The sequence below is a fragment of the Diadema antillarum genome, unplaced genomic scaffold (genome assembly GCF_040938485.1).
Source record: "Diadema antillarum isolate AM-2024a unplaced genomic scaffold, OU_Dant_1.0 scf00000188, whole genome shotgun sequence".
Classification (NCBI taxonomy): domain Eukaryota; kingdom Metazoa; phylum Echinodermata; class Echinoidea; order Diadematoida; family Diadematidae; genus Diadema; species Diadema antillarum.
In genome coordinates this window covers 1,533,202-1,557,270 of record NW_027271077.1, presented here as the reverse complement: position 1 = coordinate 1,557,270, position 24,069 = coordinate 1,533,202, and the positions used below count along the sequence as shown (strand labels likewise).

The 24,069-nt window shown below is 40.4% G+C and overlaps 2 protein-coding genes across 2 annotated transcripts in view; both read right to left on the bottom strand.

The window, feature by feature from the left end:
* LOC139723414 (pre-mRNA-processing factor 39-like) overlaps positions 1-24,069 on the bottom strand; it is a 444,659-nt gene that overhangs the window by 39,314 nt on the left and 381,276 nt on the right. The gene's annotated exons all lie outside the window — the stretch shown is intronic.
* Positions 276-24,069, bottom strand: LOC139723378 (endoribonuclease Dicer-like). Its single transcript, XM_071634626.1, has 19 exons — positions 23,946-24,069; positions 21,493-21,623; positions 19,974-20,136; positions 18,688-19,690; positions 17,581-17,951; positions 16,901-17,079; positions 14,109-14,260; positions 13,398-13,539; positions 12,518-12,593; positions 11,196-11,332; positions 10,406-10,585; positions 9,807-10,020; positions 7,576-8,591; positions 6,554-6,706; positions 5,182-6,056; positions 3,788-4,043; positions 3,008-3,176; positions 2,370-2,445; positions 276-438 (listed from the first exon to the last, which is right to left on the bottom strand). The coding sequence occupies exons 2-19, from the start codon at positions 21,592-21,594 to the stop codon at positions 276-278; spliced, it is 5,427 nt and encodes a 1,808-aa protein (XP_071490727.1). The 5' UTR covers positions 21,595-21,623; positions 23,946-24,069.

Sequence of the window (24,069 nt, the reverse complement as noted above, 5' to 3'; positions counted from 1 at the left end):
TCTTGTTGCTCCCTAGTCATACAACCTCCTTCAAGATCTGAAGGCAACAAGGTAACACGTTGGGACCATCAAAGCCCAGACAGCAATTGGGATGAACTGGGGAGGGGAACTCAAGTTTTATACCTTTCTCTTTCATTTAAATGCACCTGTTTTTCAAGATAAAGGCACATCTTGCCCAAACCGGACTTTGCAGAACCTGTCACAATATATTCATTCTGATGCTGTCTCAAACCTCACCAATATCACTGTGGTGTAAAGAGACAACGTCCACCGCGTCAATCCTTCCCCTTCTGTGGATGACTCTTGAGGCTCCGCAGGGCAAATCGAGCTGCCGTTGCCTTGGCGATGTGGTAGTTCCTCCCAATGCCCTTGAACTGACCTTTGCCGACCACATTGACCGTGACCCTCGTTTTCCCATCTATGGTCTTTTCTGGTGGACTTCACAGAGAGAGCAAAAGTCGATATTAATCATTGGTATCAAAGCTGGTGTAATGACAACCAGAAACATTCACGGCACGAAACTTTTGCTGACTGGAGCCAACAGCCTTTTTCGAGGAAATGCCACTAGCATTCAATGCATTGTGTAGACAAGAACTTTTGCACGAATTCTACTTTCTCGAATATTGGCTCCTTGCGAAATTCATGAAAGCGCCATGCAAGCAAAAATTCTGGTTTTCTGGTATGTAATTTCCTAGTAAGTGGGGAATTGGTAACAAACAGTGAAATGACTTTATTTATGGGATTCAATTAGAATTTTCAGTTCATGTTCACACCGATAATATATATCAGCGATGAGTGAAGATGCTGCATACCTAGAAATAACTTAATGAAGCATACCCATTAAAGGTACTGTTTACCATTGGGAGCAGTGATTTGAAAAAATGTTCGAGTTAATATACAAATAATACACAGGTGAGAGTGCGTTAGTAGAGATGCAGCACACTTGAGGGTATTTACAATTGTGAAACATGCACGAGGCGAAGCCAAGTGCATGTTGCACTACATTGTAAATACCCGAGAGTGAGCTGCATCTCCACTAATTTCACTCACTTAAAGGGGATGGCTAGTAACAGATCAGTGGGAATCAGTGGGAATGCTGAGGGATGATTGTTCCAATCCTTGTGGGATTCGTTTAAGAGTACATTATATATCTACTGTTGTGTGAAAATTATTTGCTTCAGAACGGTCTTATATTCAAGTAATGTGCAGATTAATGCCCCGTCACTGACCAGGGACGCTTACCTGGAAACATTAAACTGCACATTACTTGAATATGAGACCATTCTGAAGCAAATAATTTTCACACAAGAATAGATATATAATGTACTCTTAAATAATCCCACAAGGATTGGAACAATCATCCCTCAGCATTCCCGCTGATTCCCACTGATCAGTTACTAGCCATCCCCTTTAAACATGTGTATTATTTGATTTATAAAATGGGTTGAAAACTAACAACATTTTTCATGTACCTTTGTGGGTTGATACCAGTCAGCTACATGTAGCACTCGCTCAAAGGTCAAGATGTCCGAAGATGTTCGTCCCAAACATTTACGCACGTCGCACTCGGAAATCCCGCACATACAATGTATAAGTACGTATAAGAGTATACGTACGCCACATGTTATGCACAAGAAAGACTGGCTGGCAGCCCGAACTAAAGTTGTTTACAGGATTGACAGCGCATATAGTAGCGCGCGACGCACTTGTAACAACTGATTGAGTGTGCACTGCTAGTGTAAACATTGTGACGTCAGTGACTGAGCAGTTACGCTTTCTCTGCAATGTCCCATAGGATAACACGCCGTGCTGTTATGACTTTTCGTTGCACACTTTTTGCACGGCCGTGCATGTTAGTAAGAAAATCATGAGCGCACACGTGACTCATTTCAGCACTTCCAATTGACTACATTCTTGAACCTATTTTATAATCACATTTGATGCATACGTGTAGGTCAGTTGTATCACAAAACATCCTGCCATATACAAATTTTGCAACAAAGCCTAAACTACAAGTACAAGGAGATCACTATTTTTCTCAATAAACCATAACTGTAGATGGTTCAGTCTAGAAATGATTTCATTATAACTAATATTCACATTTTGTATGTTTAACAATACCTAATGATTATACTGATCAACATTTTTACATTGGTTATTATTAACCCTAACTCACATTTTAGAAGTATTTTGAAGCACTAAAGTTGGGATTTTTGTTTTATCTGCAAATAGTAAACAATGCCCTTAATGTTTGATGTTGCTGAAAGAATAGGGCTTATTCTAGAGGTAAATCTGGGAACAGCAAGACAGAGCATGCCCCGCCTTGCAATGACCTTGAGGTAACGGTGTATTCTCTGTTGGTTACTCACCCAAACCTGGCAGTCTCTGGTTCCATTTCCAGTAGCTCTCTGACTGGTGAGATGGGGAGATCTGAGGCATATTGCTCTGTGAAATAGAATCAAACATCAAATCTACTGCAACATCCATTTTGATCACTATTTGTAGGCTTTTCTTGAGGGTACATACTTTCATACATACTACTACAAATGATCCATAAACAAAGGACAAGTAATTGTGAATACTCAATACATATGCACACACACACAAAAATACATGTATAAACACACACACACACACACACACCACTTCCCATTTCATCATAAAATCAAGTAATTATCAATTGTGTCAACAATTAATGATTCTTTAATTACTGGAGAGGGAGTGAATAGCCGACATTTTCATAATCAAACTCATCCTCCTAGTCATAGATTTACACAGGGATCTAATTTGGTCTACTTCCAAAGATACTAGTCATTGTGGAATCTTAATCCCAATATGGCCATCTTCCTTTTTTTCCTGTGCAAAAGGGTAAAATCAAATACATGACACAGATAAAACAAAAAATGCACATGCACACAAATAAAGATGTGACACACCTTACAGGTGAGGTCCAATACAGTACGAAGAGATATAAAACTGTGAGTTGAAGTGAGGTATCGACACTCACCAATCTGTTGTTTCATCATGGGGTAATATACCCTCCAGACAGAGTTGAGTGACATCCCACTGTCTAGGTAGATTGCTCCTGCCACAGACTCAAAGATGTCGCCCAGAGCCTTGGGCACCTCAATGTCCTCCGATTCCTCCTGGTCTCCATCCATCTCGCTGTATTTCAGCTGAAAAATGATCAGAAAACCACATTTATTTCTTCTCCACACACACTCCATCTTCATTTTGGCATAATAAACTATGAGTGGGGTCCTTGAGCTCTTGATAACACAAGAGTGTACTTCATATGACAGTCAAAGGAGATAGCGCTACTGCTGAAGACTATTCAAGTGGTACAATTTGCAGTTTAATTTCATGTTTTTTTTTTCACAAAGTTAGCAAGTCAACTGACATTCTATGAAATAACAACTTGCAATAACATTGCTTCTTGTGACACAAATGCATATTATATATTGTCCCAAAGGAAAGAAATTCATGTCTTTTATTTGAAAAGGGATAATCATTCTTTTTCATTATGTCAACACCTTATACCCTAATGTAGATAAGAATTGTGACATACTGGTTGTGCAACACAGAAAAAATGCATACAGATGAAAACTCACATGGATATCACCCTTCTGTTATCTGATGGCTGGCTCCTAGGAGTAGGGTTTAAACAGGACTTTTGAAATCATGAATAAGAAACTGCTATGACTAGTTTATTTTGATTCAATCTTCTTTGTACATAAATTAATAGGGTAAACATATGATGATAATACTTTTATGAAAGTTATGATACCTGAGAATCCATTCCAAGAGCTTCTTTCTTCTGATTGACAAACGTCACAAAATTGTTGATGACGGGAAACATGTTTGGCGTGTAGGCCTTGAAGTACTTGTGAAAGTTGAACTTGACCGCCAGGGAAGCGAAGATGGTGTTGTTGACGAGGGCTGAGCGGAGGTCAGTCAGGGCACCAGGAGACAGGTTGGTGTGGTGGTCATACAGGTGACGAGTGATGAGGTAGTCCAACAAGGCATCTCCTAAGAATTCCAGTCTGAGGATCAATGATACGCAATGAAAATTTCTGTCCATGTAAACCCATAGTTGGTTTAGAGCACATTATAATGCCATACATCATATCAAAGTTCCCTTTAATCATTTGGCTACTTTATAGAAAAAAGATACCATAGCCAGTCTCACAAAATAATAGGTTCATCATTGAGTGTGTAATATATTATGTATTTCAATCTTACTCATCAAATTACAAATGTTGATAAATGCACAAAAGTTATTCAAATCTGCCAACACTTCTTCACAGATTGTTTGTTTCAATGCAAGCTTTCTAATATCATTTACAGTCTTTTTTCCCCTAAGACAGAATGATAAACTGATCTAAAACTCAATTAATTTTTGTGAAGGTTTTCCTTGCTTTGTTTATTTGGTGAATACAAATGATTGATTTGATAGTTTGTGTTTTACTGATCTGATGACTGCAATGAAAATGTGATTTAAGAATATTGCCCAAGCGAGAGGTTTTACTGCAGAAACACTAGGCTTTCAGAATAATTTTCATCTCTTTCTCTCAGTTTGGCTTTGTCCAGTACATATTCCATGGTGACAAGCCCCTTTGACTAAAAGTCCATTATCTATTAAAGAACTGTCACAGGTAATGTGATTCAGTACCTGAAGGTATAGTGCTAACAATATTTGTGTGACAGCCACAACATACAAGTACTCTTCTTTTTCACCAGTAATATGCCTTTACTCCATGAGAAAGCTCATTAAAAACATACTTTGCCAAGGAGATACACTTGAAGCCAATATTTCATTGGCCTCAGTCATGACAGAACTGCATCTTAAGAACATGAACACTTGGAGAAATGTAAAGCTACATTTATGTGGGGACTTGCTAAGAAATTTCAGATCTACACATCCAAACTTATACTGCTCCCCAGCCAACCAATGGAGCAAATCCAGCTGGTAAATGAATCAAGGATGCTCTTGAGAGTCAGGTACCGATGCAGTACTGTCCTCTCTACTTTTTTTTGCTCTTATCTGTCTCAGCCTGTCTGGCAGATGCTATATTTATATCTTCAACATCAACAGCATGAAGTTTTGAATAACACACGCATGCTGAGGAATCAAATACAAGACAAGTGTGATATCTGCATTCAATGAATTTTGTTGCTTACCTTTGATAGCAGTCCGTGATGTCGTTGCTGTGGTGTGATGAGTGTGTAAAGGCCTGCAGCAGGTAAGCCCTGTCCTTGAAGGTGTAGTTGATGGTCTTTTCAAATTCCTCATAGCCGAGGAGCTGCTGCTCCAGGATGAAATCTGCCCCATCTTTCTTCATGAGAGGGGATGGGGGCTGTGTGAGGTAGCCATAGAGCTGAGACACAGGGATCCCTGAGGATGGGTCCGAGGCACCTGGTGATCCTTGCTTCTGACCCTTGCACTTCGGGTTGACAGGCGGAAGGACATCCAGACCCATCCAGGCCATGAAGACGAGGGCACTGCGGAATCCACAAGACACCAGGTAGCAGCCAATCAGGGCCTCCACGCAATCTGCGATGCTCTTGTCCGAGAGGCTATGCTGGGTGTGGATCTCGTAAGGCAGTTGTGGCATGCTCGCGGTGTCCTGAACCTTGTTGCCTGTGTAGGTCAAGCCGGGCACGTCATCAGGGTCACCCACTGAGAATGACCACTGCTCTTCCTCCTCCTTATCCCGAGCAAAGAAGTCGTCCGGACACTCGGCTTTCGTCTCATCGATCTCTTCCTCACTGAAGTCATCACTGTTCTCGTCCCACCCGTGATCACTGTCAAAGTCATCATCATCGAAATCACCTAGCCCATCTGCAAGCGAAGGGTCCCACACATCGATGACAAAGGCATCCTCTGGGCTTGCATCAGTATTCTTTGTATCATTGTCCTTGGAGTCCGGTCTGGCGCCCTCTTTGACGAGGAAACATGGAGGCAGCCAGTTGATGGAGGGATCAAACAATGAGACTTGCATCTTGTGAGCCAGAAGCTTCTTGTCTCCAAGACAGTAAAGGTTGAAGTTGCTCACCTACAGAATGCACAGAAAGTTATTTGCTTTTATGTCAAAGATGCATAAAGCTGCTTGATTAGAGATGCTATAATAGAATACATACGGAAATGATATAATGATTTTTAATCTCAATAGACAGCAAGGTGAAAACCAGGGGGGCATTTCATCTAGCCTTTCATCAGATATTCTTCTGACAAACTGTTACAAGGTGCTGAAATCCCTGCATCTGATTGGCTGATAGCAAATTTGTCTAACAAATTTGTCGGACGAAACGCTTCATGAAATACCCCCCCAGTTTACATATGAAAAGCAAAGAAACAACTTGTTGTTTGATATTTGTTCCAATAATTTCACGATGACTACATAAAAGTATCTGTCTATAGATCACACATTATCTTAACAATTATTTCAAAAGTGAGTTATTCCTTTTTTAACAGTGAATGATGGCAAATTTTATTTAAGCATTGTAAAAAAATGTATGTCATCAGCGAAACCCAGTGCATCATGTAGGATACCTGTTTGCTTCTGAGAAAGGAGAGTTTGCCCTCGTCCAGGTCAGGGTAGGTGCAGTACAGATACACCGTCACAGCCTGCTTCAGGAAAGAGTCCCCCAACATCTCCAGACGCTCTAGGTTGAACCCATCACTGGAGTTTGACATTGTCAGAGACTGTCAGAACAAGTGAAAGCAAGTATGAATATCAGTTACATCATAGAATGCCTCAACACAAGCACTGCATTTATAAAAACAAATCTCTTACAACTTGTACATACACCTATATCTTTTGCTTGGTTACATGCTTCCCTTTACCTCAATTTCTTTTAAAAACCCTGAAATAACAAAACTTTTATCTTGCAAACAAAACAAATACCAACATTAAATAAATTGGACTGATCAGAAAATATGTGAGTATAACAGCATATAACTAGAAAAGCACTCAGAGAGCACAGACCTCCGCCAAGCCAGCAACTCATGAAATTTCCCCAATAAAAGCTTTTTGTTTACGTCATTGCACGGTGCCGCGCCTTGCCCGAGCAGAGGACGCGCTTTAATGCATGTATGTCAACCTCCAGTACCCGCAGCTTGAACCCCAAGTTTGTTGACCCTATATGCCAAACGATGAAAAATCCTTCAAAAATCCATAAAAATTCCCGGATTACTACCAAAATTGAATGAGGTGATCCTTGTGTCAATATCAACTTGTTATGCATTTTCATTCTAATCTGTACACAACTTTCTGAGTTATTTTGCAAACAGACAAACCAATGCCGATGATCACTTAACCTCCTCCTTCCTTGCCAGAGGTAATAAAGACAAGATATTCTGCTCATCATAAAATTTGGTCCAACAATGCAAAGCATTTTCAAAGAGACTGAACAATTTTATAGGACTAAAATGTGACAGAGAATGAAAAGAATGCAGTAAGTACCTTGTATGTGCAGCGTGGAAAATGGTTAGTAAAAATCTGGCAATCTCTACTCAATTAGTCATACAAGCAAGTGCAAGGACCAACACACAGCCAGAGAATCTCCTCTCACCTGTAGCACTATGGCAGGACTGGGTCCAAGGCACATTTGAGGGTCACTACCCTCATCGTCAAGGTGAAATAGTTCATCAGCATCTGGAGACACTTCCTCTGTGGCAGTTACTGTTCCATTGGTATTGCCATTAGCTGCTGTAGACACACCTACATCATCATTTTCCTTCCCATGATTGAGCTGCAACCCAGTAAACATATCTTGGACAGCACTGAAAGGGAGTCCATTGTCAACCGCTCCATCTTCAATCCTCTGTCCAGTCTGAAAACTGGTCTCATTCAGCTGCGATGTCTTATTGCACGTTCCTTCAACTCCCGCCTCAGCCTCCTGCAACATGGCCTGCTCAAGTTCACTCTTCTGTCTCTCTAGAGACTCAAGGTCCAAGCCTTCCCATCCAAAGCTCAAGTTAGGGAAGGGGTATTCCCCTGGAAGGGTTGCCATGCCGATCCCGGCCTCCTTGGCAACCTGCATCCTCAGCTCCTCGGCAATCAGCAGGGCGTTTAGCCGGTAGAGGATGGATGGAAGACAGACGGCTTTCCGCCACAGGGATGCGGGGATCGGGTAGATGTAGCACAGCTCTGGCACCAGGTACTGCTTCTTCTGCAAGTTGCTCTTCTTGTTCTGTCCCGTACTGATGGGAAGGGCCTTGCCCTTGTGGTTCAGGTAGCGCGGTGTCAGCAGGTTGAGTCTGGAGGACATGCAGTCAACATCCACCAGGGGCTGTTGGAAGTTCGAGATCTGAATGTCGTACCTCTCGAAGTAGTAGTCGACGAAAGTCTCGTACTTTTCCGACGGGAACGAGCTGGTGACGGGGAGGTGATTCAGGATGTCGGCCACAAAGTATCGCTGGGGCTGGTCAATGTTGCGATAGATGGGAGTGACCACAGCATCGGCAAGCATGTCAGGGGAGAAGGTGAACTGGTTTTGGCTGTAGTCGGGTAGTTGTGGGGGCTGGTCCAGATGACCGGAACTCCGACTGACCGCCTCCAGGAAAGACCAGTCAATGGTTAGATGTCCTTTTTGTTCTGTCAGTATAATGTGTAGAATCCAACATTTAGTTTAAAATCATCAGCAAAGAAATATCAAAACAGCTATGTTGTACAAGTGTACAAGAGGTCACATTTTTATATTCATGCTTCATTTTTCTCAAGAACATTTTTTCTTGATGCAATGAAAGAATATGAAAGTTAGCAGATTATGAAGTTGCTTGCTTCCTAAGAATATGACAAGAAGTCAGATGTTGATGGACCAACATGACCCAGCATCACTTATTTCACTCTGCAATATGGCTTAACACACACACACACAGGGATATATGTGACCTGCCATAACAAAAGGATCCTAAAGTTGCTGACGGCTGAGCCAAGAAAATCGAGTTTGAAATCAGATGGTCAAAATGGGTCAAAATGATCGGATTTCTGTTTTGGGCATTATTTTCCAGTCTAATCTATCATCTGCCGAAATTCCGAAGCTACATGATCAAAGCAAAGGCAAGAAATTAGCATTTTTCTGGGCCATGATTTCCCGACTTTCAACAAAACAGACATGTGTCTGAAGATTTGGATTTAGCGCCGCAGCTAGATTCTGTCCCTAGCAACGAGGGATTGATCTTATTGGTCAGTGCGGGTATCCTGCTTACTGATTGGTTGTGCATAGACCGCTGCTGCTAAGCTTGAATGAACATCGCGGAGGTTGCTAGGATCATACCTTCTCTTGTCAAGAGGTGAAAACTGTCTTGCCTCCCCATGATCATGATAGCGTTGGAAGGAAAACTTTGAAGGCTGTTTTCTCGAAACGCTGATTTCCTAAACCACTCAACGTGCGCTAATAAAATCATCGATATCTCCGCAGCCAAGTACTTTTATGAGTCATTTCATTTATGAAATTAAAGTGGAAGAGTAAGGGAATAATGTCATGTCATTTTCAGAAAATTACCCTCCTCCGACTTACAGATCCTTTTGTTGTAGCGGGTCACATGTAGGTGAGACTGCAGTATGTGAGTGATGCAGAAGTACAGTAAAACTTCAGCAAATTACAAGATTAACCTCACTCACAGGGCATATGTGTCATTATTACCACACAAAAAACAATAATGATCACTGTTTTGATAACCCTCATCACATTATTACCCAGAGTACACACGTGGCAATGCCCTCAACAAGTAAACAAGTACAGAAAATCAAAGCTGTACATATAACAAATACAGTTCAATGCAGCATTCTGTCCCTGACCTTTGTTGAGAGGCACAATGAGGTAGTTGCCTTCGCTCTTCCTCGGGTTCAGCTCCAGGTTGGGCTTGTCGAGTCGGAGGACCTCAGCAAAGATACAGCCATGGAATGACTGAGCCTTCTCCACTTGTACCTTGCTTAGCAGGACATGGTCTGACTGCAGTTTGATGGACACAGATAACTCTCCTGCTCTGGTGTACACTGGAAACCCTGGCACCTGGTGAACAAATTTCACAACATAAAACCATTTTACCATGCACTGAAAAACCTAACTATGTTGACTAACAAACATATAAAACAAAGCAACAACATTCTATCAAGAAAACACCTAAAAAGACAAAGCAAAATACACAATATGAGCAGATAAATGAACTTTGATGAATATGATGGATTCTGCAAACTCTTTTTTAAACTAATAATTGAAATGTTTCATACCAGGTATATTGCACTTCCAATACATGAATGGACCGACCATATGAATGCATATCACATCGTATCTTATTTCTGAGTAGTTACAGCATCAGAGTGGCAGGCACGACAATATTTCAGAAAAGCTGTGGCAATTATGTCGTATACTGGAGGCACCTTGGATGTCCACTCACAGTTGGAATCTGCTTGGAAGTGATGATTCCGAAGCAGCGGTCAGTCTCCTCCGGACGATGCAGCTTCCTCTCCCGAATGTTGAGGATGGCGGGGAGTGGGGAGGCTAACCTCATGTCAATACTGTACAGATAGCAGGGTTGGTTGGCACTGGGCAGACACTGTCTCAGACACATTGCCACCTAGGACATGTGGAACAAATGAGATAGTATGGCATACATGTAGTATAGTTTCGTATGATATAGTAGTATAGTATAGTATAGTATTGTATAGTATAGTATAGTATAGTATAGTATAGTATAGTATAGTATAGTATACTGTAAAACGTGGAATCTTCGCGTTCATTCTAATTTCGCAAATTTCGCAAGAGCACGAAAAAATCTACTTTTACAGTAGTGTAGTATAAAGATGAAATAAATAAAATAAATAAAATAAAATAAAACAAATTAAAACAAAATAAGGCAATACAAAACATGGTAGTATGGCAAAGCTAGCATAGTATAGTAAATAAATACACAATACAAGAGGCTGCACTCAAAATTAAGGACTTTAAGGTGCCAGGAATGGCACTATGTCTGTCACAGAGGAATCCATAATTTGACTTGTGGATCAAAACAGTGCATAGTATATTTGTTTTTTATATATCCCTCAGATGGCTCTTTTAAAATAATAGTAAAAATGGTGTAAAGTAAATATATGCCCTCCATATGAGTGGGAACAAAGACAGACATTCAAGTACAGAAAACAAAGAGAGAAATGCCAGCAGCCACAAGACTATTCCAACAGACTGACCTCTTTGTCATAATACTGTCTCTTCTTGGTGGTACCAGGTCTACTGTGACCATCTATGAAGAGGTGACTGAAGGCATTGTCCGTAGCCCTCAGGACAGACTCCTTGCCCATTGGCTGCAGATGGTCATTCAGCTCTCCTATAGGTCAAGTCAAAGTGGCATTGTTAAATACTGTCTTACATTGATTTCTATTTGAGCACTATATCCAGCATGCCGAGGATGTGGGACAGCAGGTAGGCCCACTGCAGACATAGAACTGACATATCAAAAGATTGGGAAACTACTGTATATGCCATATATTTAGCGAGTCTAAATTTTTGCGAATCTGGACTTCCCTATGATTTAAATTCGCGATCATGGAGCGATGTACTGAATGAAGAAATGTACACATGTGCGTCACATTCATATCGGGATCAGAGTCATAATTTTTGCTTGTCTTTAATTGTGCGAATAGCACCTGACCTTGTAAAATTTGCGAAAATAAAAACCTAGCGAAATATTTGGCGTATACAGTATGTTTCATGATAAACTGCAAGTCAGATGTTACACTAATTTAAAACCATTGCCTTCCTGAGGAAATGACAATGACATCTCTGGTATATAAAACAGCACACTATTTTCATCACTTTTAGCATCTTGATAATAGGAACATCCTTATTTTAAAGAAAATGAAAGCCTTCAGAGAAATTTGCTCTTTAAATCTGTGAAGTTAGGCAATAAAACAACAATATGACTTCAGCAAATCTGAAAACAAAATGTTGAAAATACCAACTATATCCATGGAAAATTTTGTGAATAATGTCGAGGGCTACATTTCTAGCTACAATTTAACCCTGGAATATCTCCTTAAAGTTTATGGAAACACACTTTGACGTTGACATACAGCTCTGCTCACATTACAAGAGACCTAGCAATAAATTTCAAGTTCATGTTAAACTCGACCATTTAGAAGTAAATCACACAGTTGACTTTGACGAGGGGAGAAAAAGAAACATTAAATAGATATAGCAATTTCCTCCATCATGTCAAGAATGTTACATATTAACCAGAAATATAAACATTAATGAAAAGTACACACATTACAATGTAAAGAATGTTACATATTAAGCCAACAAAATGGGCACCTGTGAAGGGTTAACACATAACAATATAAAGGAATGTTACACATTAACAACAAAGCGGACACCTGTAAAGGGCAAGCAGCCCGAGAATGACAGTTCAATATGTTTGCTGCATGCATAACTCATTACAAGTCTGACACGTTTGACAGCATTTATGACATCATCATCATGCACCCCATCAAACATTTTTTTCTCCACTTACCCATCTTGTGGAGCATCTCGCAGGTCTTGAGAGCAACTGCCATCTTTGCCCACTTTTTCCTCGTCATCCACGGACCCTGCAGATATTCAGTTGAATAATTTTAAGGTCATGCTTTTGCCCACTCAACAAATAATCAAACATTAGACTGTTGCCATGGTCACCTTAGGCCATTTTTCTTTTTGATGATTAGATCACCTCAGCCTTCTCCAAGATGAAGTCGAATAATTGTTCTATCCCCTCCAGGTAATTAAGTGGCTTCAAAGCAATTAGATGCTTTTGTGACACTAGCCATCACATCAGCATGTTTTGGTCAAAAAATTCAAGGCACGCTTTTCAAATGTCAGAACAGGGAATTTGATAGCACTCTTACCTCATTAACTTTGACATTTTGAAATCTTCTTGCAACGGACCTGTTGGTATTATCTTCAAAAATTTAGCACAAAAAAAAAATATTCCCTTTCATCTGTTCTATATAAGAATACACCATATTTCTGATTTTGTATTTGTTTCAGTACCTTGGATCCTCCCCTTCAAAATACTGAGCTTCTCCCTAGATATATGTGGGTGATGTCTTGGTTCTTAAACAAACTGCCCCAAATTTGGTGTGAACAACAGAACACTGCTACACAGTACATAAAAGTTGGAACATTTCATAGCTTCAATACACATAGATATGAGCAACAATATCAAGAGTACTAGTAGTCACATAGTGGGGTTTTGTTCTGGGTCTATAAATACATGGTTGATAATCAAGCATTTTAGAAAAGCAGAATGTGGCCATGGCTATGCCGCAATTGCAAAATATGGTGAACACAATGAATGCTCTGATATCTCAATATCAAAGCAAGAAGGAAAGAGATAGTTCGTGACACAAACTTACTGTGACCGGTTCTCTGAGGGGAGAGTTTATTGGAAGATGCAGTGTAGCCTGGAACTCTGGAGTAACCTTCCCCTCCCTTTGGGCTATCTTACATGATGGTGTGAGGTGGGTAAAGGCATCACTTGGAAGCTTTGCACAGTACCTGCATGGGGGCAACAGAGGCTGGGTGGATTAGTGCTGTCGTGACTGGATACATATGAAATGCTTTATTTGTTTAGATGAGAATTTTTAACAAGCATGACGAAATTGAGTGTGAAAATGAATATCAAGTTACGCATAATCAATGCATAATTGTTACAAATCTGACAAAATTGGAAGACCATTAAATTCCTTTGGTAATCTTACTCATTTTACTATCATATTATTTTTTTTTTTCACGAAATAGTTATCTTCACATACTTGTGGCAAACTATCACAACAATGATAATTGTAATATACAGCTACCCCAACTTTTAGTATCACTCATATTGCTATGATCATTTACTTTGATGACAATAATTATCATTATCAATATACTGTATCATTGCATAATACCACTTCCATGATCACCAGATTAATAATTGGCGACATTATTGCTAACACGTTATCAAAATTGTTCCTTCTAACCCCTCCCATCTTTCTTGAATAATTCATATCTGATGTTGAAAATAATCGAAAATAAAGTAAAATCATATAATGGAAGAACGAATGAGATACTAAAGAAAGGATCACCTGTTGATGATCTGGACGGCGGAGCTCATAGTTGCGCTAACAGCGCCCTCTTCCTCCTTCGGGGTGTAGGGAGGCAGCAGCTTATCTGCTGCCGACACGTTGATGGCCTCTTCTTGAGTCTGCTCGCCATCTTTGCATTTCCGCTTCAAAACCTGCACACGTGATCGTCAAAGAAATCACGGAGATGATTATGCACCATATGACTGCCATAAAGAGTGACTGTCTGGTTCTCAATCAATTAAGGTACACACAGTGACAACAAACATCTGATAAACTCCAGCACTACATAAGAGAAAATGGATGCATGTGTATGATTTTTGGCATTTGGTTATTGAGATAATAATGTGAAAATACTGTTTGTAGGCATTATTTAACCCGTTGAGGACGAGCTAAGTTTGCTATAGCATGCATTTCTCATAGACACCTGCCCGAGTATACTCGGGACTCGTCCTCAACGGGTTAAGATCCCTAGGCCAATTCACACAGCCACTAATAGTTGCCATAATTTGCGTTGTGATTTGAATTGCGACACAGAAATCATTTTTAAATGTGTGTGGACATAATAATCGCAACTAGTGAGATTAAAGTCGCAATCGGCACACACAAAAGAGCAACCTTTGCGAAATAGCCACGATTATTTGCAGTGCACAATATGTTTGATTTCTGGGCAAATCGTACTGGTCTATTATATCTCACAATGCAAGGCATGTGTGGGACAGTTGGGTCAAATTCTGGTCAAACTCCAAGACTTAGGCATGCACAGTTTAGCCTCACTCAAACCAGTGCAATTTGGGTTGTGATTTTTCCTTAATTAACCCGTGCAATTTGGATCACAAATTTTTTGCCTGTGTATGTTTGCAAAAGAGTGCACAAAAATGCATTTCGAATCATGATTAAAATTGCGCTCTTCCAGTGGTGTGAATGCATCTACTGAGATTGAACAAATGTCACCTCCACCAATAGAAATATATACAACACAATTATACCTTGTTCAAACTTCTTATATAAGTGTGAACACACTACATTAAAATCATTAGTCACAACGTTTCTCAGAATTTGATCTTGGCTTGCATGTGTGGGACTACACAGATTTCAATATTTCCAGTGAAAGTGACTAAAATCCATGTGATTGAACTATTATGAAACACCTTTGGCAGTTCCCTGCTGTTTTCACTGTTCACAAGAGGGGAAAAAATAACATGCTCCTCATTTCAGTCATGAATTTGACAGCAATGAGTCATTCCAAGGCCATGTAATACTGCAGTGAACTTGAAGCATGATTGCGCAATCAGGCACGGCTGCTTGCCTACTTCGCATGGAGCCCATGTAACTTCCTGCCCATTATAGTGTTTACTCTGCAATATTGCGCAATGTCTTGTTGATGATTGCTCAGCAAGGCAAAGTACAGCGTACTACCAGATCATTTTTGCTAGTATGTAAAAACTACTGCCCTGGCAGGCGAGGCGCCACTGAACAGTATTCAGCTCACACACACACAAGTACATGTATGTAGGAATTTACCCATTGCTGCATGAGCTTTACAAGGGTTATTGTAAAGCAAAATATGAACTTATATGTGTATGAAGTGTCACAGGCAATAAAGTCTCATGACACATCTTGAAACACACTCCACAATGTACACAAGTTCTGTCCTTTTGAATCTTACTCTCATATTCACTCACATACTTTGTCCCCACATTTGATACAATACATAGATATGACTGGTAAAGAGAACTTCAAGTACACCAAGCGTGTCAACAATAAAAACATTGACTCATCTGTCTCAATTCTTTTCTCACATTACCAAATCAAACACAGAAAAAAAAAGTCAGGCTTTCTACTAGTATAATGACATAAAATATACAGCAGTAAAATATCTGAAGTACAGGCACTCTAAGCATAAATCACATGAACATATTCTTGACAAGCTAGAAAAGGGTGAAGCAAAATAATCAGCTTACCTTGTTTTTCTTCTTCTTACTTTTATTCCTAGTTAGATTCAAAAAGCCCTCACTCCGGCTAAGGAGTTGTCGTATTGAACAGCGAAACATCATGGAGCAAGATTTTTCAAGCAAGTGTTGTGCAGTGCTCTGATTGACCTCACAATGTTTGTATCATCATAATTCATGAACTCAAACTAGGTCTTGCTTGGGGGAATTCCGCTCATCATCATATTGCATGAGGGTATGTTTAGATTTGTGGTTTACAGGACCCCCCCCCCCCCCCTCCCTTCCCTTCCCTGCATGGCTATAGGAAAAAAACATCCATCACTCTATAAGAAAAACAACAATTTAAGCATCCAACAATTTTCAGGTTGCCTTCATTTGCTGTCAACAAGTTTATCTGGAGCTTCACTCCTGTACTAGCTTAAATTGAATTTAATAGTATACTGTAAAACAAGGAATGTTCGCATGCATTTTTATTTCACGAATTTCGCGAGCGCCAAGATTCGCGAAATTAAAGTGTACGCGAAATTTCTTATTTTATTACACTATATGCATTGAACACCAGTGGCAATTCGCGAAAAATTTCATGCCACGAAAAAGGCCGTCGGCTCCAACTCGCAAAAATTTTGTGCCATGAATATATCATGTTTTTAATACAGTAGCTGATGAAAGCTCTATCTACAGTCACATTGGCTGATTGATGGTTGTTTTGGGAACATGTAACATCTTTGCCCTTGCAACAGATTCAAATCATGTTATACACCACATCAACAGAATGTACCCATGATACCACCTTAGAGCAGCTAAAAGTATTGTCGCAACAAACCCAGTAAGACTGAAACTCACCCGCTCGAACTCCTGGTAATTCTTCAGATCAGCTAGGAATGGGTCCAGGTGTGTTTTACCAATCAGCATGAGATAATGGGATGTTGGGGCCCTGGCCTTGGACTTGGACTGCAAGTAAGACTGGTAATGTGTGGGCCTGTCAAAGCGGATCACTAGATTACACCTAGGAACATCCACTCCTGTTTATTCATACAAAGACAGTTAACGGGGGGACAAAAACCAAAACATAACTAACATGCAGTGTAACAAAGATTGTATAAAATGTATGACAGAGGAAAATAGAATACTTTTGATAACTTGAATACTGAATAACATATCATCTAACTACTTCTAATGACTTCAGTAAAATTGCTCGTAAATATCCATGAATATATTTCTTACTTTCCACATCTACTGATACACATATACTGCTACATTTTGCTGACACAGTAGTATACAGCTAAAACCCTTAGATTAAGGCACATGATTTGTGAACACTTTCAAAATTTTAGTGCTTTAAGTAAGACGTAGTTTTAGCTGATGGGTACACATAGAGTTGTCTCATATTCCTTTGAAAAAAAAAAATGTATAGATCAATGCTGGGTCATTCTATGCATCAACACCAAATGTATATCAACGGATCTCCAGCTCTTCTTAAAACATTATACAGACTGCTGACCACAAACGAAGTTTTGACTCACCTTCTTCCAGCAGGCTGGTAGCAATCAAAACATTGATTTCCCTCCTCCTGAACTTTCTCAGGACCTCCTCCTGCTTCCTGAACTGGTTCCGGACCTGCAGCGGGGTCCTCCTGGCCACGCCCAGCTTGCCGTGCCCCGTGGTGATGCAGCTGCAGAGGAGGAACCCCAGCCTGGGATCCCTCCGGGAGAGTTTCTTGAGGAGGCGGCTCATGATGGCAGCGGTGTAGCGGTGCTCAACAAACACAATACCACAGAGGCTAGTGGTGGTGGAGCAGCCGGTCTTTTGGAGCAGGTCGTCTTCATCCTCCTCCTCTTCCTCTTCCTCACTAACCTCCTCTTCCTCCGGTTCCTCTGGAATTACCTGCCTCCACCTTACATACCATACAAAGAGAGTGTAAGATTAAACACAATTTACCATTTATTTTACTCATATTCAGTCTCATTTACATCCTATAAAGCAACACAATTCAGGTGTAAGAGTTAATGATTAACATCACAGTTTTGGATGGGTTTAGGGCAATTACCTCTTGGAAAATTACCCCAGACCCTTCCCATGACCCTAACCCTAATCCCAATCCTGAACCTAATCCTAACCCTAACCCAAACTCTGACCCTAAGCCTGACCCTAATCTTTACTCTAACCTTATCACTAACTAGTATTTAGCTGGGGGTAATTGTCCTGGGGGTGGAGGGTAATTGCCTGACATGAAGGGATTTATATTCTGGATTGAGTTTGGGGTGAGCGAGAAAAATCAGGATTTGGAATGAGTCATAATTTGGTCCTGGGGAAATAACTAACTCCGACCTTTACTTGTCAGATGAAACGTTGGAGAAGATAAAACAAAATCAGCAAAAGACACTCAAAGCATGCAATCAACATCAGCAACATGCTAAATATGAAAATAATCATGGGCCAACATTCAGTAACTGTTCATCTATATTTGTATAACCTGTGCCTTTAAATATTGGCAGAATTCATCAACTTTAATTCTTCTATGTTTGTGCCTTAGAAATGCCATATCAAAAAGAAATCTCAAAGAGGTCACCCTTTCAAAAGAGAATTTCATACAGCGGTACACAAATGAAAATAAAAGTTGTTTACCCCACCTTCTACTGGTACCCTTCCGGTGTGCCTTCCTCCGTGAGGCAAACTTGCTGGCCCTATCCCGATTAGACTGCTGAGATCCCTCTTCTCCAGTTTCCTCCTTGGGCTTAAACTCCGCCAGGATTTCCAACAGCCTCCGCACCCTGGGAGTCACGAACCTCAGGTCATAAAAGTTCCCTGTCTCCTTCATGGCATTTTCACATATCCTCTCTATCATCCGGAGCTGGGTGGTAGCATGCTGGAGGAACAGGGTGTGGATGTCCAGGCACTCGTGTTTCTCCAGCTTTAAAAGTTCCCGAACCAGCATTGGGACTAGGATCTTGACACCGAGTGGACCAACAGTTGACAGGGCAGTGAGACATTCCATAAAAGCCTGCTGAGCAGGATGCGCAGGATCACGACTTGACTCAACAAGTTCTCCATCTAGATCTCTAGCTTTCATGCAGTACACAAAGGCATTGATTTGATCCAATGCAACCCTCAAGAGAGACGTCAACCTTCTGACTAGCTCGGCACAGTCCGCGTATTCTCTGCAAGTGATGACAGCTTCCTTTGGCTTGGTGCCGTATTTATTGAAACCGGTCAGATTGGAAGCGATCTTGGCGGTGCTCATGAGCGAAGCCTCTAATCTGTTGATGTGCTCTTCTAATGCAGCAGGCTTGTGCTCACCATTCAGCATGGATGCAGTCAACCCAAGCACCCTGGGGCGGCTCTCCTCTGGACATTGCCCAAATTCTATCATCACTTGTTTGAACGGGTGCTCATCCAGCAGCACCTTGTGACACTCATCTACAATGAGAAGATTGACTGCTGATAGGCTTGTAATTGAGCTCTGAATGAGTTGCACAAAGACCTGAGGGTCCATCAAATGTATATGATGTTGCTCAAGTTCTGACAGCCATTTTGTTTTGGTCCATGCCTTGATACTCTCAGTATTTTTGCAGACTCCAACACGCAAGGCAGTGTGGGTGTGGATTACTGTCTCATAGTTGGAAAAGCATGATTCTGAAAATAAAGAAATGCAAGTGGGTATTAAGGGAACAATCAATAGGATCATGATTAATATCATAAAGACACAAGAAGAAGGTCGGTCATTACACAGAAAAAAAAGAATGTTTGAAGAACTTATCAGAAATTCAGGACATATTTAAAGAATGATATAGCACATTCAACGAAGTAATCATCTAGTAGGAATAAAAGGCACAAACTAATTTCTTTCATATCTGGCGGGAAACATTGTCTTTACATACCTGGTACTCTACATATAGGTAGCATTGTCTTTTTTTACCTGAATCAACCAGAAATATTGTCCTCTTGCCACCATCTTTGAGACTCTTCCTGACTGAAATGGACAGCTCCTTGGTGAGCATGACTGCCAGGAATGTCTTCTCATTGGCATTCTGCAAACACACTGCTATATTCTCCTCCAAGGCAGTCTCAAGTAGCTCAAGCTGCAGGAAAACAGACAGAAGGCTGGTTCATCAGTATTTCTAGAGGGACCTAGTAAATAACTATGATACAATGTATTCTTCTCAAAGTCTGTCCCTCTTGGAAAACCTTCAACACTTGGACTAAGTTTGTGACCAGATGGCTTTTGCTTTGCCTGTTAAGTTTATAAAACTGTAGGATTTGAGCATTTTGGTTGCCAGGACCAACTGTTACAATGTAGGCACCCACAATAGTTAAACATACTAGGAAACCAGATAATGGATAATTTCTACCATATTACAGGCACACTTTTTAATGTTAGATTGTTAAAGCTTGCCCGCCCTGTCGATACTAACTTTCAAAAAAATGTGTTTCATCATACAATCGAGTACATTAATTTGGAACAGCTGATTCTACTTCGAAATGTGGCAAGCACTGCAGCTAGATATTGGAGCTGCTAGTGTAAACAATTCTTTTTGGATTTATCTAGAGAGAAACACAACTCTTACATAACAAGAAGAGATGATGGCACTAAACAATCTGTAATAAATCTATAGATGATACTTCTTGAGACCTTCATTTTCCACAAGATATTTGTACATAAATTTTTTCCTCCAATTGTAAATACATACGCATGGTAAATGCGAACATTCTTAGCCACTAAAAATGGGAAATATGCATTCTGCTCAAGCACAAAAACAGTGCCAAATTTCAACAGACTTTGAAAATGTAATTTACTGCCTCCTTATTACAAAGTGGAACAATATCTTATTAAGTGTTTTCTGGTGAGTACGCTGTCCTTACAAAGTTACCTAATGCTATAGAAATCGAAAAGCAATGAAATGAGATTTCAAAGAAATTTCCATTTTAGTGTTTTCCCGCACTCACCACATCTGCTTCAGACCAAGTAAAAAAAAATTGCAAAAAAGTCACCATGCCCTTGTATACACGTGCTGTTGGGTGTTAACTTCACCCACTATCGTACAATTCCATATCATATCCTGTCATCAGTGTACATGCAACAGGTACAGCTAGTAAACGCAAGAGTAAAGGCAGTAAAAATACAGTTTCTTCAGCTCCAATATGCTGGCAGTATTGGCACGGAATCGCCAATACTATAGGGCACTCATTTTTTTTTTCCCCCAACACGGCTGAAATCTTGGGTGCAGTTTATAGATGACAGCAGTTTGTCCGACAATAATTATGGTGATTTGATTCACACACGAATTTCAAGACAGCTGAATTGTAAACATTCAAATAAGTTTTACCCAATACTAGTAAAATCAGAGCTGTGGGTCTACTATGAAATAAAGAAACTATTTCACTGGCTATGCATGCTCCCGTGGCTAGACGTTTTCTTGTTTCCACTGACCACTTACCTGATATTGTCTGGGTGTGAAGTTCAAGATGGGTATGTAGTCTTTTTCAGAGCTTACACTTGAGCCAGCAGGAGTATCCACATCAACAACCCGTGTATCCATTGTGACTTATTTCTCTCTGACTTCGCAGTCTAGCATGTGAACAGAGAAATGGACCATGAAAAACAGAGCAGCTCCACACCAAAACAGGTATCAAATGAAACACTTTAGTAACAGCAGCGAGTACTGGAATTGCTGAATATTGTGTCTTGCAGCTACGATTTAAATAGATTTCAAAAGAAAATACATGATTATGTCCCCAACTATTTTCTCAGTGAACATTTTCAGTAGAGGTTTTACCCCATTCCTGTCTGTTTACTTAGTCAAGACTAGAGTAAAACCACCAGTTTTCAGACACTTAAGCTTTTCTGCAATATTTGTTCAACTAAAATAAAACAGACAAAATCATAAGCTAACTACGACAAAGTATGTTAAATATATCAAACATCCTCCTCATTTGGTTCCAGATGGAACATTGAGGAGTATTTTGAAGAAGAAAACTTTCATCTCTATGTTGGTTTGTTAAAATACATCACACAATTTCACAAAATCCCTTATACATCACCTTGATTATTCACCAGAATCTGTCCAGCCCGGCCAGAAGTCAGTCGCATGCTATGCGCGTATAAGGCCAATGAAAAATGCACCGCGCCATACAAGTTGTACCTTGTTGGCACAAGGTTGCATTGGGGACATTGCGGCGCCCAATGGTGTCCGAATTCTAGCGAGTCGGCACTTGCATTCAACCCCTGTTAGTCACTGTATCGGCACGTACAGAGATTTTGTTTTTCTTTAAATAGTGTTTTTGCGGATACCATCACACTCTAAGCTTGCGATAAGTGAAAAATCTCACAACAGAACAGCGTATTTCTTGATTTTTAGCACTTTTTCGGGACCATGATTCTTAATACTGGACTTAATTCACGCATACTTTGGAAAAGTGTTATTCTGCATTCTTGGTGGCAATATTTGGGATTTTGGATGGATTTTCGGAGGGGACTAAGGGACTTTCCATTCCTGTTGTGAACGACAGTGCCAGTATGTGAAATGATGTGCACAGTAACTATTTGTACTGATGCATGTGTTGTGTCAGTAGAATTTGCTGGCTTGTGATTAGTGATAAGTGTCCGAATTCTGGTAGGTGGACAAAAACTGGTGGTTTTACTCTCTTTCTCTCTCTACAGGGATTTACTCAATATGGATTAAACCTACATTTAGACATTACTGTACAACATCATCGTCAAGTGGCTGACGTCTGGTGCTGCTTCTGTGCGATACCAGCTTTTAAATGTTCTAAATTATTAATTAAATTAACATTTTAACAAAGTAAAGAGCTACTGATAGATGAAATTTCTAGGCAGATATTCATTTCTAGTGTCTATTGATAATTTATTTTTGTTAATTAAAGTCTTGTTAATCAAAGTCTCGGGCAAGAAACTGTGCATGTAGCTGTTGAGTTCTACAATCAAATGGAGGTTGCGCGTAATTAAGCAGAAGTGAATTTGAGGTAGGGCCTAGATTAACCCCGGGACGCTCCGTATACACAGTTACACACTGTGGGAGCGTCCTGAGTCAATAGAGTGCTATATCGGTAAGCTTGAAAAACATACACAGTCTGTCACAGATTTTCGCACCTCCGTAGGTTTCGAATATCACGAGGAAAAAACGTACTTTTATAGTATACATAAGATTCTTATCTAATTAATACCCTTCGTTCACCTTGTTCTTGTTCACATTGGTCCAATGATCTTGAAAAAACGTTTTTTCCACGGCCATATACGGGTCCGTAGTCCTAGCTCCCCATCCCATTCACCATTTTCGAAATCAGTATGCAGTACACTGCGCACGTAAATATTCATGTGCTGGCGGAGTCGCAATGCGTTTAGCCTTCTGACAATGCGTGCGCGCGCGCACCCACCCAGAAAGCAACGCAATATACAGCGAGAGGGTTTGCCAACAGTATGATAAGGCCTTGCCACAAAGCTACACGACTTGATTGCCAGCGCATGCGCACAAATCTCAAATCCATTTACTGTATAAGATGTAGTTCTCCCGAGTTCCTCTCGACCGAGTCGCATTCAACTCATCAAACCGAGCAGAAAGGGACTATTACCAGAACCAAAAGTTGAACGCAGTCAGTCTTCAACATTACATCTTCACCTGTAAGTCTTCATATTGCGGAATTTTTGCGATTTCATATTGATTTTTAGGCGCTATACTTCGCCTGTCATGATCATGTCTGCTACAATGCACAGCCCCAACACTGCGTGTTGGGGCTGGTCGCAGTTAGGCCTAGATCTACCACTGTAACCAAGCTGTACCAGGTGAACAAAACCAAAACACTGTTTCACATTAGGTTAGTCATGCTGCTTGCTGGTGGTGGGTGTATGTATGATGGAGTTTTCTCACATTACCTGATCAACAAGAACACAACTTCAGGCAGAAGCCACAGACACAAAACAGACGTCAGTGTTGACCTGGAACATCACAAATGTCGTACCGTATCGTGTCAAACAGTCAGTTAGGTGAACTTTTGGC

Excerpts from the sequence above, each read along its gene's own strand:
- LOC139723378 (XM_071634626.1), bottom strand. The coding sequence starts at position 21,594 with ATGGATACACGGGTTGTTGATGTGGATACTCCTGCTGGCTCAAGTGTA. Across the intron at positions 10,021-10,405 it reads CTTCCAAGCAGATTCCAACT|GTGCCAGGGTTTCCAGTGTA; the intron begins GTGAGTGGACAT and ends TTTGTTCACCAG. Across the intron at positions 3,177-3,787 it reads CTCTTGGAATGGATTCTCAG|CTGAAATACAGCGAGATGGA; the intron begins GTATCATAACTT and ends ATCATTTTTCAG.